Source organism: Cydia splendana, chromosome 10, assembly GCF_910591565.1.
Source record: "Cydia splendana chromosome 10, ilCydSple1.2, whole genome shotgun sequence".
NCBI classification, from domain to species: Eukaryota; Metazoa; Arthropoda; class Insecta; order Lepidoptera; family Tortricidae; genus Cydia; species Cydia splendana.
Genome location: NC_085969.1, coordinates 18,804,538 through 18,825,917, shown reverse-complemented (window position 1 = coordinate 18,825,917; position 21,380 = coordinate 18,804,538). Strand labels below are relative to the sequence as shown.

General features: G+C 47.7%; 1 protein-coding gene across 1 annotated transcript in view; it reads right to left on the bottom strand.

Annotated features, from left to right (window-relative positions):
- Positions 1–2,291: 2,291 nt before the first annotated feature.
- The window catches only part of LOC134794463 (sodium-dependent transporter bedraggled), a 51,733-nt gene continuing 32,644 nt past the window's right edge, over positions 2,292–21,380 (bottom strand). Inside the window, exons 13-15 of the mRNA XM_063766280.1 lie at positions 18,488–18,535; positions 9,795–9,985; positions 2,292–2,852 (exon numbers count right to left, since the gene is read on the bottom strand). Of these exons, the coding sequence (XP_063622350.1) occupies positions 2,480–2,852; positions 9,795–9,985; positions 18,488–18,535 (612 nt within the window). The 3' untranslated portion in view covers positions 2,292–2,479. The remainder of the gene's footprint in view (positions 2,853–9,794; positions 9,986–18,487; positions 18,536–21,380) is intronic.

The window sequence follows — 21,380 nt, the reverse complement described above, 5'->3', positions numbered from 1 at the left end:
AAGGTACCTTATGGCGGCTGGCGCTTACGTCGCATAGCGCCGCAATAATATTGGAGCGGCGTTAATAATAGCGTAAGCGCCAACCGCCATAAGGTACCTTTACCCGTGGGACGTCACATATATTCGTTCGTTATACATTTCGTAAGCACACTTTAGTTTATTCTAATGCCTCTTTAGACCTATTACTATTACATTCGCTAATCCTTACTAATACCATAGAGAAAAAAATACATAGATTGCTCACTCCATACATCAGTTTTGGTACCCAAAAGACTATTATGCCCACAGTTGACATCTAGCATCGAGTAGCGGAATTACTACTTGACAATAGATGTAGCAGTACTGAAAATTCCGCTAATTGATGCTAGATGTCGACTGTGAGAATAACAGTATTTTTGGTACCAAAACTAATGTATGGAGTGAGCACTCTTACCTTACTATATTTCTCTATGCTAATACACTGGGCAGTCTATCGATTCTAAGCACCCATCTAACAAACATCAAACCTTGGTCCTGACCACGCTAAAATCAAGTCTTATCCATATTAAATGTACAGTCAACGTCAAAAATATGTTATTACACATATGTATACAATACTCAACCTTAATTCATTGAAATAAGGTAAGAAGAGTATATATTTATGATGACCTTTACTGTACTACAATGCAAGGGTCAGAAATATGAATGTATCTTTGACGTCAACTCTACATCATTGCCATATTACGAATTATTTGTTAAGTTTTCAAGCAAAAGGTACATTGCTGTTATTGATGAGAATTCCCAAGAATCCCAAGTAATCTTTACGGCAGACACACATAATTTATCTTTTGTTTGAAAATTACAGCTTTTGCAAATGAAGATTTCGAGTCAGACCACTGCTAAAGTTTTCTTGGCTAATAGCCATTTTAATATACAGAGACATAAGTGTTCTTATATAACCATAGACCTACCATCCGCTCGCGCTTGACAGACAGCTGAAGTGTGCGAAAGGGAAGCCATCACGTATATGAACATCCCATGAGTGCGAAAGAGTCAGACTACCAAAGAGAAAACGTAACCACTTTTAAGTATGACGACGGCCGCGGACGGCCAAGAGCTTATCACGGTAATTTTCAAATTGAAAAATATACACGGATTAGGACGAAAAGTATTAAATAAAGTAATTCAGTGAAGATGGTGTCTTGTAGTGTGCCGGATTGCAGTGTCACAGGGCCAAATAGTCCAAGCAAATACTCATTTCAGAGGATTTATGATATTCCGAGCGAAATTTTCATAACGATATTTTGACAAATTAACAGCGTAAAAAGTGTAAGACGCCGGTTTATACAGTTCATTATAAGTTTTTCTTCCTTTGTGTGCTAATATTTTATCATATTAGTCTATAATTTAAAATATTTTGTGTAAAAACATAATCTGTTACTTTACGCTAGGGCTTGACAAAATGTTCATATGACAGTATCGATAACTTGTCGGTATATTAATAGCTATGTAATTATTTCTTCACAAGACATCATTAAGATATTAGCTTTTATAACCGACTTCAAATAATAACGATTGTTATACCTTTTTGAAGGTGTTCATGTATAGCGGTAAACTTAAACTTCACTTTCCAACACAGTAAGAGTTACATTAAGAAAAGTCTGCAACGATTTTGATGGCAAACGCAATGCAAGTGTTATTTATACGTCATAATGTCGTAGAATTTTAACGTTTAAAATAACACATTTGAAAAAGTAGTCGATAAAGCAATCGAACATCGACTGATTATTAATATGTTGTAACATGACATCACTATTTTTGATCTCACATAGACAATTTACGCACACACTTGCATTTCATTTTTGGTCACACTTTTGAAGATTGACAGTTATTCTTTGTCATCTAATTCTATGTATATAACAGAGGCCAAGCTGCGAGTGACATTCGGCGGATCGTCTGCCTCCAACATGGCGGACATAGCGACAGTATTCGAAATCGTTCTGTATCCCTTACCAAATGCTCATGACTCGTCGATTTCATCATAAATTGTATGACCAGTTAGCTTCGAATTGAGCCATTTTAATATACAGAGACATACGTGTTCTTATATAACAGATGCCAAGCTGCGAGTGACATACGGCGGATCGTCTGCCTCCAACATGGCAGACATAGCCACAGTATTCGAAATCGGTTCTGTATCCCTTACCAAATGCTCATGACTCGTCGATTTCATCATAAAGTGTATTACCAGTTAGCTTCGAATTGAGCCATTTTAACACACATAGAGACATGTGTGTAGTGTACAATCTATATAACAGATGCCAAGCTGCGAGTGACATTCGGCGGATTGTCTGCCTCCAACATGGCGGACATAGCCACTGTATTAGAGATTGGCTCTGCATCTCTTACCAAATGCTCATGACTCGTCGATTTCATCATAAATTGTATTACCAGTTAGCTTGAACTTGAGCCATTTTAATATACAGAGACATACGTGTTCTTATATAACAGATGCCAAGCTGCGAGTGACATTCGGTGGATCGTCTGCCTCCAACATAGCGGACATAGCCACTGTATTAGAGATCGGTTCTGCATCCCTTACCAAATGCTCATGACTTGTGGTTAACCCTCCGCCGTACTTGAAACTCCTTCTTAAACTCGATCGTATACTTTTGGCCGAGTCGCTTTTTCTGACGAAGGATCGTCGGAGGTAGTCTCTGGTTAGAGAGAGCGAGTTGGAAGAGTGGGCCTCGTGTGAGACAGTGATGGTGGGCGGGGTGTAGTGCGGGGGGGAGGCGCGGTCGACCGTCTCGCTCAGGGTGATGGGGGCGGTCGCGTCGTGTGAGGGGGATGGCGCGCGGGCGGAGGTTATTCTGTAACAATTCAAAAGCTTTAATAATTTGTTTTACAAGAATAAAGTTGTATTTTTGACCCTTCGTGCTTACATATATTGATACCCTAATAATGCGAAAGATTTTAAAATTCAATTGTTAGTGTAGCCAGTGGCTCGAAAAGTGGAATTTTGAGGATTGCGAGGATTTCAATATTTTCAATGCATGAGAGTTGAATAAAGTTTGCTACGAAATGAAAGAGAACTGTTCACCACTGTAAATTATTATAAATTTAATTTAAATCAATGTTTTATTTTTTTTATTAAATTCAAAATTATCATTATATGATTTCATTAGTTAACATGACGAAAGGAGATAAAATGAACTGTATTTATTAATATTGAATATGCTTGTACACACAAAATTTTTAAGTAAAAGAATTAATAATTTAATGTTTGTTATTTTTAATAAATAGTATTAAGAAAATCGTTATCAGTTTAAGTTTACTTTACGGTTTTGTGATACGGTCGGTAATTTCCAATTTCTAAATTTTCATGGTAGAAAATTGTGAAATTTTGTAGAAATCAATTCATGAATTAAAAGAATGTGTTTATAATAATAATTTGGGCATATATTCCCAGATTGTGCAAGTCGCCGGCCGCGTCGAGAGGCGGATTGTATAGGTAGTATATAGTATACACATACCTGCGTAATGTGCGGAAGCTGCGGCGTATGGTGTTGAGCAGCCTCGCGCCGGTGGCGGTGGAGTAGGAGGGCGGCGGCGTGTACTTGGGCGGCGGGTCGGGCGCGGGGGCCGGGGCGCGCCGGCCGCGTCTAGAGGCGGGCGGTATATAGTATACACATACCTGCGTAATGTGCGGAAGCTGCGGCGTATGGTGTTGAGCAGCCTCGCGCCGGTGGCGGTGGAGTAGGAGGGCGGCGGCGTGTACTTGGGCGGCGGGTCGGGCGCGGGGGCCGGGGCGCGCCGGCCGCGTCTAGAGGCGGGCGGTATATAGTATACACATACCTGCGTAATGTGCGGAAGCTGCGGCGTATGGTGTTGAGCAGCCTCGCGCCGGTGGCGGTGGAGTAGGAGGGCGGCGGCGTGTACTTGGGCGGCGGGTCGGGCGCGGGGGCCGGGGCGCGCCGGCCGCGTCTAGAGGCGGGCGGTATATAGTATACACATACCTGCGTAATGTGCGGAAGCTGCGGCGTATGGTGTTGAGCAGCCTCGCGCCGGTGGCGGTGGAGTAGGAGGGCGGCGGCGTGTACTTGGGCGGCGGGTCGGGCGCGGGGGCCGGGGCGCGCCGGCCGCGTCTAGAGGCGGGCGGTATATAGTATACACATACCTGCGTAATGTGCGGAAGCTGCGGCGTATGGTGTTGAGCAGCCTCGCGCCGGTGGCGGTGGAGTAGGAGGGCGGCGGCGTGTACTTGGGCGGCGGGTCGGGCGCGGGGGCCGGGGCGCGCCGGCCGCGTCTAGAGGCGGGCGGTATATAGTATACACATACCTGCGTAATGTGCGGAAGCTGCGGCGTATGGTGTTGAGCAGCCTCGCGCCGGTGGCGGTGGAGTAGGAGGGCGGCGGCGTGTACTTGGGCGGCGGGTCGGGCGCGGGGGCCGGGGCGCGCCGGCCGCGTCTAGAGGCGGGCGGTATATAGTATACACATACCTGCGTAATGTGCGGAAGCTGCGGCGTATGGTGTTGAGCAGCCTCGCGCCGGTGGCGGTGGAGTAGGAGGGCGGCGGCGTGTACTTGGGCGGCGGGTCGGGCGCGGGGGCCGGGGCGCGCCGGCCGCGTCTAGAGGCGGGCGGTATATAGTATACACATACCTGCGTAATGTGCGGAAGCTGCGGCGTATGGTGTTGAGCAGCCTCGCGCCGGTGGCGGTGGAGTAGGAGGGCGGCGGCGTGTACTTGGGCGGCGGGTCGGGCGCGGGGGCCGGGGCGCGCCGGCCGCGTCTAGAGGCGGGCGGTATATAGTATACACATACCTGCGTAATGTGCGGAAGCTGCGGCGTATGGTGTTGAGCAGCCTCGCGCCGGTGGCGGTGGAGTAGGAGGGCGGCGGCGTGTACTTGGGCGGCGGGTCGGGCGCGGGGGCCGGGGCGCGCCGGCCGCGTCTAGAGGCGGGCGGTATATAGTATACACATACCTGCGTAATGTGCGGAAGCTGCGGCGTATGGTGTTGAGCAGCCTCGCGCCGGTGGCGGTGGAGTAGGAGGGCGGCGGCGTGTACTTGGGCGGCGGGTCGGGCGCGGGGGCCGGGGCGCGCCGGCCGCGTCTAGAGGCGGGCGGTATATAGTATACACATACCTGCGTAATGTGCGGAAGCTGCGGCGTATGGTGTTGAGCAGCCTCGCGCCGGTGGCGGTGGAGTAGGAGGGCGGCGGCGTGTACTTGGGCGGCGGGTCGGGCGCGGGGGCCGGGGCGCGCCGGCCGCGTCTAGAGGCGGGCGGTATATAGTATACACATACCTGCGTAATGTGCGGAAGCTGCGGCGTATGGTGTTGAGCAGCCTCGCGCCGGTGGCGGTGGAGTAGGAGGGCGGCGGCGTGTACTTGGGCGGCGGGTCGGGCGCGGGGGCCGGGGCGCGCCGGCCGCGTCTAGAGGCGGGCGGTATATAGTATACACATACCTGCGTAATGTGCGGAAGCTGCGGCGTATGGTGTTGAGCAGCCTCGCGCCGGTGGCGGTGGAGTAGGAGGGCGGCGGCGTGTACTTGGGCGGCGGGTCGGGCGCGGGGGCCGGGGCGCGCCGGCCGCGTCTAGAGGCGGGCGGTATATAGTATACACATACCTGCGTAATGTGCGGAAGCTGCGGCGTATGGTGTTGAGCAGCCTCGCGCCGGTGGCGGTGGAGTAGGAGGGCGGCGGCGTGTACTTGGGCGGCGGGTCGGGCGCGGGGGCCGGGGCGCGCCGGCCGCGTCTAGAGGCGGGCGGTATATAGTATACACATACCTGCGTAATGTGCGGAAGCTGCGGCGTATGGTGTTGAGCAGCCTCGCGCCGGTGGCGGTGGAGTAGGAGGGCGGCGGCGTGTACTTGGGCGGCGGGTCGGGCGCGGGGGCCGGGGCGCGCCGGCCGCGTCTAGAGGCGGGCGGTATATAGTATACACATACCTGCGTAATGTGCGGAAGCTGCGGCGTATGGTGTTGAGCAGCCTCGCGCCGGTGGCGGTGGAGTAGGAGGGCGGCGGCGTGTACTTGGGCGGCGGGTCGGGCGCGGGGGCCGGGGCGCGCCGGCCGCGTCTAGAGGCGGGCGGTATATAGTATACACATACCTGCGTAATGTGCGGAAGCTGCGGCGTATGGTGTTGAGCAGCCTCGCGCCGGTGGCGGTGGAGTAGGAGGGCGGCGGCGTGTACTTGGGCGGCGGGTCGGGCGCGGGGGCCGGGGCGCGCCGGCCGCGTCTAGAGGCGGGCGGTATATAGTATACACATACCTGCGTAATGTGCGGAAGCTGCGGCGTATGGTGTTGAGCAGCCTCGCGCCGGTGGCGGTGGAGTAGGAGGGCGGCGGCGTGTACTTGGGCGGCGGGTCGGGCGCGGGGGCCGGGGCGCGCCGGCCGCGTCTAGAGGCGGGCGGTATATAGTATACACATACCTGCGTAATGTGCGGAAGCTGCGGCGTATGGTGTTGAGCAGCCTCGCGCCGGTGGCGGTGGAGTAGGAGGGCGGCGGCGTGTACTTGGGCGGCGGGTCGGGCGCGGGGGCCGGGGCGCGCCGGCCGCGTCTAGAGGCGGGCGGTATATAGTATACACATACCTGCGTAATGTGCGGAAGCTGCGGCGTATGGTGTTGAGCAGCCTCGCGCCGGTGGCGGTGGAGTAGGAGGGCGGCGGCGTGTACTTGGGCGGCGGGTCGGGCGCGGGGGCCGGGGCGCGCCGGCCGCGTCTAGAGGCGGGCGGTATATAGTATACACATACCTGCGTAATGTGCGGAAGCTGCGGCGTATGGTGTTGAGCAGCCTCGCGCCGGTGGCGGTGGAGTAGGAGGGCGGCGGCGTGTACTTGGGCGGCGGGTCGGGCGCGGGGGCCGGGGCGCGCCGGCCGCGTCTAGAGGCGGGCGGTATATAGTATACACATACCTGCGTAATGTGCGGAAGCTGCGGCGTATGGTGTTGAGCAGCCTCGCGCCGGTGGCGGTGGAGTAGGAGGGCGGCGGCGTGTACTTGGGCGGCGGGTCGGGCGCGGGGGCCGGGGCGCGCCGGCCGCGTCTAGAGGCGGGCGGTATATAGTATACACATACCTGCGTAATGTGCGGAAGCTGCGGCGTATGGTGTTGAGCAGCCTCGCGCCGGTGGCGGTGGAGTAGGAGGGCGGCGGCGTGTACTTGGGCGGCGGGTCGGGCGCGGGGGCCGGGGCGCGCCGGCCGCGTCTAGAGGCGGGCGGTATATAGTATACACATACCTGCGTAATGTGCGGAAGCTGCGGCGTATGGTGTTGAGCAGCCTCGCGCCGGTGGCGGTGGAGTAGGAGGGCGGCGGCGTGTACTTGGGCGGCGGGTCGGGCGCGGGGGCCGGGGCGCGCCGGCCGCGTCTAGAGGCGGGCGGTATATAGTATACACATACCTGCGTAATGTGCGGAAGCTGCGGCGTATGGTGTTGAGCAGCCTCGCGCCGGTGGCGGTGGAGTAGGAGGGCGGCGGCGTGTACTTGGGCGGCGGGTCGGGCGCGGGGGCCGGGGCGCGCCGGCCGCGTCTAGAGGCGGGCGGTATATAGTATACACATACCTGCGTAATGTGCGGAAGCTGCGGCGTATGGTGTTGAGCAGCCTCGCGCCGGTGGCGGTGGAGTAGGAGGGCGGCGGCGTGTACTTGGGCGGCGGGTCGGGCGCGGGGGCCGGGGCGCGCCGGCCGCGTCTAGAGGCGGGCGGTATATAGTATACACATACCTGCGTAATGTGCGGAAGCTGCGGCGTATGGTGTTGAGCAGCCTCGCGCCGGTGGCGGTGGAGTAGGAGGGCGGCGGCGTGTACTTGGGCGGCGGGTCGGGCGCGGGGGCCGGGGCGCGCCGGCCGCGTCTAGAGGCGGGCGGTATATAGTATACACATACCTGCGTAATGTGCGGAAGCTGCGGCGTATGGTGTTGAGCAGCCTCGCGCCGGTGGCGGTGGAGTAGGAGGGCGGCGGCGTGTACTTGGGCGGCGGGTCGGGCGCGGGGGCCGGGGCGCGCCGGCCGCGTCTAGAGGCGGGCGGTATATAGTATACACATACCTGCGTAATGTGCGGAAGCTGCGGCGTATGGTGTTGAGCAGCCTCGCGCCGGTGGCGGTGGAGTAGGAGGGCGGCGGCGTGTACTTGGGCGGCGGGTCGGGCGCGGGGGCCGGGGCGCGCCGGCCGCGTCTAGAGGCGGGCGGTATATAGTATACACATACCTGCGTAATGTGCGGAAGCTGCGGCGTATGGTGTTGAGCAGCCTCGCGCCGGTGGCGGTGGAGTAGGAGGGCGGCGGCGTGTACTTGGGCGGCGGGTCGGGCGCGGGGGCCGGGGCGCGCCGGCCGCGTCTAGAGGCGGGCGGTATATAGTATACACATACCTGCGTAATGTGCGGAAGCTGCGGCGTATGGTGTTGAGCAGCCTCGCGCCGGTGGCGGTGGAGTAGGAGGGCGGCGGCGTGTACTTGGGCGGCGGGTCGGGCGCGGGGGCCGGGGCGCGCCGGCCGCGTCTAGAGGCGGGCGGTATATAGTATACACATACCTGCGTAATGTGCGGAAGCTGCGGCGTATGGTGTTGAGCAGCCTCGCGCCGGTGGCGGTGGAGTAGGAGGGCGGCGGCGTGTACTTGGGCGGCGGGTCGGGCGCGGGGGCCGGGGCGCGCCGGCCGCGTCTAGAGGCGGGCGGTATATAGTATACACATACCTGCGTAATGTGCGGAAGCTGCGGCGTATGGTGTTGAGCAGCCTCGCGCCGGTGGCGGTGGAGTAGGAGGGCGGCGGCGTGTACTTGGGCGGCGGGTCGGGCGCGGGGGCCGGGGCGCGCCGGCCGCGTCTAGAGGCGGGCGGTATATAGTATACACATACCTGCGTAATGTGCGGAAGCTGCGGCGTATGGTGTTGAGCAGCCTCGCGCCGGTGGCGGTGGAGTAGGAGGGCGGCGGCGTGTACTTGGGCGGCGGGTCGGGCGCGGGGGCCGGGGCGCGCCGGCCGCGTCTAGAGGCGGGCGGTATATAGTATACACATACCTGCGTAATGTGCGGAAGCTGCGGCGTATGGTGTTGAGCAGCCTCGCGCCGGTGGCGGTGGAGTAGGAGGGCGGCGGCGTGTACTTGGGCGGCGGGTCGGGCGCGGGGGCCGGGGCGCGCCGGCCGCGTCTAGAGGCGGGCGGTATATAGTATACACATACCTGCGTAATGTGCGGAAGCTGCGGCGTATGGTGTTGAGCAGCCTCGCGCCGGTGGCGGTGGAGTAGGAGGGCGGCGGCGTGTACTTGGGCGGCGGGTCGGGCGCGGGGGCCGGGGCGCGCCGGCCGCGTCTAGAGGCGGGCGGTATATAGTATACACATACCTGCGTAATGTGCGGAAGCTGCGGCGTATGGTGTTGAGCAGCCTCGCGCCGGTGGCGGTGGAGTAGGAGGGCGGCGGCGTGTACTTGGGCGGCGGGTCGGGCGCGGGGGCCGGGGCGCGCCGGCCGCGTCTAGAGGCGGGCGGTATATAGTATACACATACCTGCGTAATGTGCGGAAGCTGCGGCGTATGGTGTTGAGCAGCCTCGCGCCGGTGGCGGTGGAGTAGGAGGGCGGCGGCGTGTACTTGGGCGGCGGGTCGGGCGCGGGGGCCGGGGCGCGCCGGCCGCGTCTAGAGGCGGGCGGTATATAGTATACACATACCTGCGTAATGTGCGGAAGCTGCGGCGTATGGTGTTGAGCAGCCTCGCGCCGGTGGCGGTGGAGTAGGAGGGCGGCGGCGTGTACTTGGGCGGCGGGTCGGGCGCGGGGGCCGGGGCGCGCCGGCCGCGTCTAGAGGCGGGCGGTATATAGTATACACATACCTGCGTAATGTGCGGAAGCTGCGGCGTATGGTGTTGAGCAGCCTCGCGCCGGTGGCGGTGGAGTAGGAGGGCGGCGGCGTGTACTTGGGCGGCGGGTCGGGCGCGGGGGCCGGGGCGCGCGCGGGGCGCGGGGAGGGGGAGCCCGGGCCTGCTCCGGCGCCGAGAGACGGACGGTACAGGTTCTGGATACGCTGTGACAACAATAGTACATTATTGTCGAGGCTCGGAAGTAGCTACTTGCAGGCTGAGGATTCGTTTTAAACGGACGACCTTGGGAGTCCGTTTAATTGAATCCGAAGCCAGCAAGTAGCCTTCCAGCTGAGTCATATATAGTGCTTTTCTCAAAAATGGTGCAAGAAATATTAAATATAATAGAAATATTTTACAGAAGAACGACGTTCTTACGTATATATTTTCACAGAAAGAAGTAGAAACAATTGTAAAAGTTTGCCTTGCCGCCTTTTTATTTTTTTAATTTAAAAATAGAAGCACAGAATAATTGATAGTACTACCGTACAGAAAGGAAACTTCCTACAAAAACGAAGTTTGACAGCGGTTCAGGGTCGAATCATGATGTCCCTTTCTAATATATGGCACTATCCCTTTCAGCTATTTAGGGTTGTCAAAAATCAAGTGATTATCTTATCTGTGGTCGTGCACGCAAAAGGCAGTCAAGTGGTGCCAACCCTAATAATTGCTCGGAGCAATGCTGAGCCGAGCGGAGCCGAGTTTGACCGAAGTCAGGAGTTTCGCACCCCTGATAGAAGTGTATTTTTCTACCGAAAATACGCCAACCTATTCGAGACAGCTAAATAGTCGCGGTACCAACATTATAATAATAAGTACTAATCATTTGTTTGGCTGTTTAATGGGCCTATGCCTTCATTTGATATGGCCATTTCAACTTTTAAAAAGTTTGGAACACGACAAATAATGGAATTTGTATGCAACATTGCAGTCCCAAAATCGAGACTGCAATGTTTTTAACTTCTTAATTTTTGACTGACCATAAACTACGCGCTTCGCGACCAATTTTTTAAACGGCAAAGTCGACTTTGCCGTCCATTTTTGAGAAATAGTACATTATTGTCGAGGTTCGGAAGTAGCTACTTGCAGGCTGAGGATTCGTTTTAAACGGACGACCTTGGGAGTCCGTTTAATTGAATCCGAAGCCAGCAAGTAGCCTTCCAGCCGAGTCATATATAGTGCTTTTCTCAAAAATGGTGCAAGAAATATAAATATCATAGAAATATTTTACAAAAGCAACTTTCTTACGTATATATTTTCACAGAAAAAAGTAGAAACAATTGAAAAATTAGCTTTGCCGCTCCTTTATTTTTTTAATAAAAAAATAGAAGTGTATTTTTCTGCCGAAAATAGGCCAACCTATTTGAGACAGCTAAATAGTCGCGGTACTAATCATCTGTTTGGCTGTTTAATGGGCCTGTGCCTTCATTTGATATGGCCATTTCAACTTTTAAAAAGTTTGGAACTCGACAAATAATGGAATTTGTATGCAACATTGCAGTCCCAAAATCGAGACTGCAATGTTTTTAACATTTTAATTTTTGACTGACCATAAACTACGCGCTTCGCAACCTATTTTTTAATCGGCAAAGTCGACTTTGCCGACCATTTTTGAGACAATTACATTATTTTTCGCGTTCCAAACTTTTTAAAAGTTTAAATGGCCATATCAAATGAAGGCACAGGCCCATTAAACAGCCAAACAGATGATAAGTACTTATTATTATAATGTTGGTATCGCGACTATTTAACTGTCTCAAATAGGTTGGCGTATTTTCGGCAGAAAAATACACTTCTATTAAAAAAAAGGCGGCAAAGCAAACTTTTTCAATTGTTTCTACTTTTTTCTGTGAAAATATATACGTAAACGTTGCTTTTGTAAAATATTTCTATTATATTTATATTTCTTGCACCATTTTTGAGAAAACCACTATACAGGGTGTCCCAAACTTATGGGACATGAAGGGGAAGTAGTAATTCTGCAACCATAGATTTTCTAAAAATTACTTGCTTCGTCTGGGAATCGAACCGACTTAAATGTCAAAAAAAACATCACCCTACTTTTATGATGCCAATCGAAAGAATAGCTAAAAAATAATAACTCTGCTTAAGTAACATTGTATTTTAAAAGAAAGGAACAACGTGAAATTAATAATTTTAATCAAATTAAAAACATACATGAAACTGCCGTAGTCAATTAAGTGAGTATTTTTTTGTAAATTAATTAATTAAATGCTCAAAATGTGATCCCTCTTGTCTTACGCAAATCGCCAATCTTTTAATGAGTCCGCTGCCTGTTGATTTTCTTATCATTTTATGGTGAACACTCGATGTGATATGGCACAATTCTGTTTGCAACTCGCCCACGTTCTCGTATCGCTTTTTGTATAGCATATCTTTCAAGTATCCCCAAAAGAAGAAATAATTCACCATAAAATGATAAGAAAATCAACAGGCAGCGGACTCATTAAAAGATTGGCGATTTGCGTAAGACAAGAGGGATCACATTTTGAGCATTTAATTAATTAATTTACAAAAAAATACCCACTTAATTGTATGTACTCCTAACTTTAAAACTTTAAAACTAAACAAAACGGAATAAACTTATAGCATCATATTTAACAAGAATTTCAACTTTGAATAACAACACATAACAAAACATTTAGTCGTTGAAAAACAACACTTTGAAAAACTAACTAAAACGGCTAATGACAAAACACATATTTTTGAAGTGGACCTTTTTATGAGACTAATCTTACATGAGATTATCAACTCGCGTTACCCTGTCCAAACCTGAATGCGTTTCAACCACTTGATTGCCATATAGCCATATAGCTCTTTCACCAGAACTACATCCCTTACCTCTAGTTCTGGAGTTTGCAGAGACCACTTGTATAGATTATTTTCCTACCCTTGTAAACACGTATATTGTTGTGCACGGCGTAATCCACCCCACTACGTACAAACGGTATTGCCATATTCACTTTGGGTGATGGTAGTTCCCTTAGCAACTTATTCCGATTGTTGACTGCGTTCCGAACACATGGAATACATTTATTGACATAAGCCTTTGCCAAATTTTTGAGACCTGGAATACAAAACTTGGCCCTTATATTGTTAACCATCAGCGGTGGTCCTCCATGTAAAGTCTGGAAATGCGCATCTCGAAGGACAAGCCGAGTTAACCACGCTGATTTCGGCAACAACATTGGATGCTTTTCATCATAATTTATGTCAGCACCCTGGAGCCGCCCACCAACACGAATTATTCCGAATTCATCGAGTTGAGGAGTAAACGAGGTAAGTTGGACCTTTCTTCTTTAGTTTACCCTTTTTAATTTCTTCTACTTCTTTCGCATATGCTTGCTGCTGACTCTTTTTTACCATGATTGCTAAAGCTTCATCTAATTCACTTTTCAACAGGTAAGTATGACTTTTTCTTTTATTTTTCAGGAATCTTCGGCAGTACGCAACAACTCTCAACAACTTGGTAAGTGAAGAATACTTCGACCACATAGAATCTTCGCCGTCCGATCGAGTTACTGCAGTTTCCAGGTGAGTATGTATTTTTCTTTCTGCTAACGGAGTATGCTTTGGTTTTGATACTTTAGAGTCAATCACTTTCTGTTTCAGCCCTTCAGGTCCGTTAAACCAGAGTTCTTGTTTACTTACTTCGGATGCTGAGATCGGTTTTGACTTATAATCTACCATATTTTGCTCCGACTGTACGTGACTTATCCTTGGCTGATATGTAGGACCTATCGTTATGTCACTGTTTAAGGACACCCCGTTTGTGCCCTTGTACGATGCTTCGAGAACTTTGCCAACCTTACTGGTATTACGATCTCCACGCACGACGGCATTGTAAGGTAAGTATAGTCCCTTTTCCTCAGCTTCTTGTACTGTACTGTGTAAAGGTTTCATGTGATTAAAAGCCTTATGTTCATGAAACACTTTTGTATATTTTGTTTGCAGGCGCTCATCAGTTTGAAGCTTTCTTTCCAGAGAGTGAAATCTTCGCAACGGTATCTCTCTGGACCCACTATTTACACAGGCTGGTTGCTAATCCCGGAACGGTAACCTAACAAAGTGGCGTCCGTTCTCATCCCGTGCAGTAGTCGCTTCGTTTATCTCCTCACTCCTCTTTTCCTCAGGTGTTAAGATCCTTGGACTGTTGGTAGGTTCTGATTTAAGTTCCCAATATGACCTATCCAACTGTTTCACCTGAGTGTGCATGCTAACCAGCTTGCAGGAGATGTTAGCCTTTAAACCTACTTCACCACATATAATCCATCCTAGAGATCTCTTTTGGGCCACCATAGTCTCTTGTGGTGATTTGAATAAACCTGTTTGAATGATTCGAGCATAGACCTTTGCTCCCAACAACATGTCTATTTGATTTGGAGTGTGATACTCAGGATCTGCGAGCTCGACACTTTGTAACTCAGGCCAGGAGGTGATGGTTACTTTTGCAGAGGGTTGGTTCGAAGTAACTTTGTCAATCACATAAGCTGTAACCTCAATGACACTGCTGGAGTCGGTACTCGATGCAATTGTGACTTGAACCGTTGACTTCAATGCTGTAATCTGCTGACCTCTCAATCCCGTTACTGACACCTTAACTGCAGTTTGTTTTAACCCTAGCTTCTTAACTGCAGCTGCGGTTATAAATGAGACCTCTGAGCCCGGATCTATCAATGCCCTTATTTTTTGATGATGTCTTTCATTTTCCCTTGATATGGCTTTCACTACCGCGGTAGCCAGTTACCCTTGCTGTGAGACTTCATTCACGAAGTGATTTGAAACACTGGTTCCCGGTGTAGCTTCTTCCGTTGAATTTGTGACTTGCTGTATATGATCCTGTGATTCCTGTGCCACAGCTTGACTGGCTGATGGCTCCCTATTTTCATTGGCTTGCGTGTCCCCCTTTTGATGTAACAGCGAGTGATGTCGTCTGTTACAGATTTGACAGTTTGTTGTCAGTTTGCAGTATCTGGCAGAGTGATTATTACCCAAACAGTTGAAACACATCCCGTTGGTTTGAACAAAATTACGCTTAACATCCACATCTAAAGCATTGAAGTCTTTGCAATGTATTATCCTATGCTCACCTTTACAATAATTACAAGATACATTGTTTGTGATATGCAGACTACTAACTTTTTGCACCTGATTGCCCTTGACCTGACTGAAATTCCCCTTGTAATTATTACTCACATATTTAGGCTGTTGGACAAATCCCGATTTCGGTTCCAAAAATTCCAAAGAATGGTATCGCGTTTGCAAAAAGTTCTTAAATTGTTCCAGTGTCGGTAGCTGTTCAGACAGAGATACAGATTCGCTTACTTTACATTCCCAGTTTTTCCGACTTTCTGGATCCAATTTATGACTGACAATGTAAATGATAATAATATCCCAAGTGCTTGTATCAATTTTGAGACTAGACAATGCGTTCAACGTTTGAAGCGCTGGTGGCCTAGCGGTAAGAGCGTGCGACTTTCAATCCGGAGGTCGCGGGATCGAACCCCGGCTCGTACCAATGAGTTTTTCGGAACTTATGTACGAAATATCATTTGATATTTTCCAGTCGCTTTTCGGTGAAGGAAAACATCGTGAGGAAACCGGACTAATTCCCAATAAGGCCTAGTTTCCCCTCTGGGTTTGGAAGGTCAGATGGCAGTCGCTTTCGTAAAAACTAGTGCCTACGTCAAATCATGGGATTAGTTGTCAAGCGGACCCCAGGCTCCCATGAGCCGTGGCAAAAATGCCGGGATAACGCGAGGAAGAAGAAGAAGACAATGCGTTCAACGTTTCTGTGGTACAATCTAACACATGCTTAATGTCAGTGGCAGACTCAGTCAGAAGAGTCTTTTGTCCAAAAAACCTCTTTAAAATGCAATTCGCTAAATATTGCTTGTTATTATAGCGACTCTCTGCCTGGGTCCAACACTGGTCATAACTTTCACTAGAAATGGGTATGTGTCTAAGAAGCTGCTCCGCTTCGCCTGTCAAATGCGCCTTGAGGTAGTGAAGCTTCTGGATGTCATCGATGTCCTGATTTTTGTGGATGAGTGAAATGAACAAATCCCAGAATCCCATCCACTCCTCATACTTTCCCGAAAAAGTAGGAATCGTGATCTTAGGGAGCTTCACATGACTCGATTTTGACGTTGATGCTGTAGTTGACAACATGGGACTAGTATTGCTGGGTGTTGCCGTTAACTTGCTCATAGCGTTCTTAAGTCCGCATTTGTAATCCATGTATAACTCGTTGGTCGCATCATACACATCGTCCTTCATGTATGCAGTGTCTTGTAGCACATCTTGCTCTGGCAACATCAGTATCTGCATATGCATACGTGAAAACTGTTCCCATAGTTGCTCTAAGTTTTCGAGTCTAGTTTCTACGTATGAGATGGTAATCCGCTCCTTCGGTGACTTTTTGTAGTTATTGAATGCCTTATTAATGCGAACACTTTGATCCAGTTGTAAGTTAATACTGGCTTCCAACTTATTACTCATCTTGAAAAATTACAAGTCCCAACAAAACTAATCATGAATTAAGTCCCCAGTATAGCAAATCTTGAAAAAATCACAAGTGTTTTTTTTTGCTCTCAAATTTTCTAAGTGTTTGGCTGATGTACCTCGATATGAAATCGGGCATAGGTTCCCCGTAGGTTCACTTTTCCTTAAATTATTCTAAGTCCTAAACACTTTGAAAATTTCTACTTCAGTCTTATGATTTTTACTAAGTCCAAATTTGACACTTGACAGTTCTACTTTCCAAATAATGACACTGCACAGATAAAACATAAATGTACTCACAGTTTAAAATCTTCTTACACTTTTACGTCACTAGTACTTGAACCTCAGTTGAATCTTCCCGCCAAGTTGATCACCGTGACGTCACTCAGGGCCACGGCGCTGCTGACTCCGTCGACTGCTCCAACCCGCTGCCGCCCTCGGAGACTGCACCCTCGACAACAATCCGTTGCCACTTGGTGCAGGAAGCACTACTAAAGCCCACAGTACATCCGGTTCGAAGGACCAATGTATGTACTCCTAACTTTACCAAAAAGGGCGTTCTTTATCAATGAAGGATCGACTATGAAAATAAACAACCAGTCACAAATAAAGCCAAAATATTAAAAATTATTCCAAACCCTTATATCAAAGAGAATAGATAGTATAGAGGGGTCCTGTCATTGTCAATTTTGTAGTCACGGTACATTTACTGCCATCTATCGACACACGATTAAAACTTAAAATAAAATTGAAAATGTATAAAATAATCAAAATATGTTTACGGATAAATGATTCTTATTTTTTATTGTTCCATACTGACCCATGTTCTTTCACTGATATGTGTTAAAATTGTTAAATACCAAACGGTGTCGTTAACGCCATCTAGCTGAGAATAGGCCAAAGGTAATGGCGCCATCTATTCGAGAATGACTTTTCCTTGGCCGTCCGAGGCACGTTTTTTTCTTAGACTTTATTTATCTTATACGGAGTTATATATATCTCTGCTTATATACAATCCCCATAAACATTTCAATAGCGCGATGTAGAAATCGCCGCCCCGGTACAGCGCCATCTCGCGTGATATTCGGTAAACGTGTTTAGTATGAAAGTTAACTACGGAAGTATGGACGCGAACATTAATTGACTACGGCAGTTTCATGTATGTTTTTAATTTGATTAAAATGATTAATTTCACGTTGTTCCTTTCTTTTAAAATACAATGTTACTTAAGCAGAGTTATTATTTTTTAGCTATTCTTTCGATTGGCATCATAAAAGTAGGGTGATTTTTTTTTTGACATTTAAGTCGGTTCGATTTCCAGACCAAGGAAGTAATTTATAGAAAATTTAATAATGCAGAATTACTAACTTTTAAAAATAACATAAAGTCTTCTTTGAGCAAAATACACTATCTACGACATTTAAGGTACAGTCGCCATCAGATATATCGGAGCGGCCAAGGTGTTCACAATATCTGAACACGCGCTCTAACGCCCTGACAATAGAGGCGTGTTCCGATATTTGTGAGCACCTTGGCCGCTCCGATATATCTGATGGCGACTGTACTTCCCCTTCATGTCCCATAAGTTTGGGGGATCCTGTATATGACTCGGCTGGAAGGCTACTTGCTGGCTTCGGATTCAATTAAACGGACTCCCAAGGTCGTCCGTTTAAAACGAATCCTCAGCCTGCAAGTAGCTACTTCCGAGCCTCGACAATAATGTACTATTAATATGAATCAAAATACACAACTTAATGCCAATCTAATAAAATAGCGGCGACAGACGTACTCTACGAAATTGTAAACATTCCGTTTTTGCCACTTTAACTCCGAACCCCTAAAAAATTACAATTTAACAGAAACGCTCTTGCAATAAAGTACGTCGAACTGATTAAACACAATAAACAGTATCCGATCTCAATCTTTCAACCCGTAGCGCTCCATTCTCAACCGCCTAAACATCCAATCATATTAAACCCGACTTTTAACTTTTGACCACGATCAAACAGTCATATTTTCAATCCTACACCCAGCATAACTTTCAACTTTATTTCACTACAATAACAACATTCGATTCAATTATAAATAGCGTAAATTTCTATATATACATACATAAACATTATCAATAAATTTATCCTTACCAGCTCCTCCAAGCATTCACTATTCGCACTCCTATACTCTTCATATTCCTAGCAGCATGAAATCAAATTATTTATTCATTTTAGTATCCCTTTACACATCTTACCCGTTTAAATTAACTAAATAAATACAATCTACAAAAATCATTTCACTAGATTCGCTTACAAACACTAATTATACTTTATATACTTCTCTAAAGCAGCGGTCGGCAACAGGCGGCCCGCGAGCCTCCTTGGATATTTTGTATGTAATATTGACAAAAGATAATGTAAAGTGAATGTCAATATCGAATGCCAATGAATTGTCAAGGAATGTCAAATTATGTCAAATGTAAGGAGAGGTGCCGAAACACCAACGAAAAGATGTCAAATATAAGAAGCGAGTTTTTACTGCAAGGTTAGAAATTACAATGAATACAGAATGTTGATCTTATTAATAATTACAGCTAGGTTGAGTGGGAAATTGCGATGCGTGTGCAAGATGACGCTCTACTTTTTGGGCAAAGTACAGATGCATCGTTTGCACGGAGATGTTGTTTTGGGTCAGATCAAAGTGCACATGCATAGCTGCAGAAAATGTACATCTTTGTACATAGTGGCGACTCAGAAAAGGGGCGCTAAGTTAATAACAAACAGAAGTCAGGTCGAATTATATAAGTTAAAATACATGCATGTAAAATCTAGGTAATATGTAAATCTAGAGTCAAATATAAAACAAATAAGGTTTGAGTACATTTAAACACAAATTGAATGATTTAATTATTAACTATAGGTAGGCACTTAAAGGTTCGTACTTGAGTCAAAAACCACCTCAGTCGGGGCGGTTGTATGTTTTCGCGCACTTGGTACTGGTTCACTATACACACGAGAGCGATTCACTAACCACAAAGCTTCGCGTCGTGTTCAATGGATCCCAAAGGACCTCCTCGGGACAGAGCCTGAATGATCTAATGGAATGTGGACCCAAATTACACCAAGATTTGCAAACACTCCTTCTCCAATGGAGACGATACAAATTTGTTATGACTACCGACTGTGAAAAAATGTATAGAATGATCCTGGTTCACGAAAAAGATCAGCATCTCCAGAAAATCATCTGGCGAGATAACCCGAACCAGCCATTAAAAGAATACCAACTTACAACTGTGACATACGGCCAAAAGGCTGCCCCATTTCTAGCCCTAAGGACTCTAAAACAACTGGCCATCGACGATGCAGAAAAATACCCCTTAGCGGCAAACGTCATAAATAACGAAATCTATGTCGATGACGTTTTGACAGGAAGTGACAATTTAGATCAGGCTCTAGAAATCCAAAATCAATTGATATGCATACTTAAAGGAGCCGGATTTAACTTAAGGCGACGGTAGCGGTGGGTAAAATATCAGATTCTGTCAATTTACCCCATTTCACACACAAACGCACTTCACGCACACTACCTCACTTTACTGGGACAGGTCAGTGACCCATCATGTTTTTTTAAGATTGGACTTTTAGTTTAGTATTGACCACTAGCCTCCTTTGAGGGTAAAAGCATTCCATTTAAAGATGAAAGAGAAACAATGCATTTAATCTTGCTTTCCTTGTCTGTTCATGTCACACGTGACGTACCTATTTAATTCATTTGATTGTTGACTGTTTTACTACCTAATATTGCTTTGTCGAGATACGCGTTTTGTACAATGAAAGCGAATAAAACAAGATGTCATTAAGTCAGATGTAAAATGTTATCTACTACTCTATACGGTTTTTCATAAGGTGCAAAATCCATTCAATAGGAATTTAAATAAATAAAGTTTCAGCAGGGTGGCAATTCCATTTTGGCGGATAAAGCGAAACAGAATAGTTCTATCGAACCTGCTTACAAATTTTCACGAGAATCAGTTGAGAAATGTGATCTGCAAAGGAGAACATACAAAAGCATTTTTGCCCAAGCTGAAACGGAGACCTTTGCTAACGCTCAGCCAATGATGGTTTAGGTACACCTATAAAAAATGGTTGTCCCTGCTGTAATTTCAATATCTTTATATTTCAACCGGTATAGTTTTACCTTCAAAAATAATCGGTATCGCTAAACAATAGCGGTACCTTACTACTTATACGTTCACGAAATCGGTATCTGCATAACTTGATTGTTAGTAAACTAACCTGGAAAATAATCTCAAAATCACCGAAACATTTATGTACAGTCACCTGCAATAATATGTTACGTCATTAGCGCCAACTTTGCCTCCAGGGAAACTTTGCCCAAAACGACAATTTTAAACAAATTCGTTAATGTAGAAAAATGGATAATAGTTATGGCTACCCTGCTGTTTTTAGTAGAAAATTGGTTATATTTCTGACAAAGTATATGCCAAACTTGTGCATAACTTGACTTGGGAATTTTGAGCGTGTTTTCTAATATAGGGTATATTTCGTCGGGCAAAAAATTTATAAATAATCAATGCAAGTAGAAAAATTTGAGAACCCTTTGACAAATATTTCCGGGTTTCAGTGTAACACATGAAGAATAGATTATGTCTATTGAGATTTAAACTAATAAGGCCTAAATACACAAAAGTTTTAGCGGTGGGCAAAGTAATCCGGTAATTTGGCATCCATACCAACATTGCCCACCACCGAAAACGGATTAGGGTTGTCACTTTCATCTAATTTACCCAACTTCGCAAGTAAAAGAAGGTTATGTTTGTACACTAAAATAAGTTTATAAATATATACTGTATTTAATTTGTCTTATTATCCTTTATTTAGATGTTTTATCCCGTTAACGAATGAAAACACAACAAAAATCATATTTTTGGTCATTAAACTATTGTAACAGAGTTTCTCAAAAGTGACAACCCTAGCCTTTGTAAAATGCTTAGGCGAGCCTTATTTGGAAATGGGCAAAAAC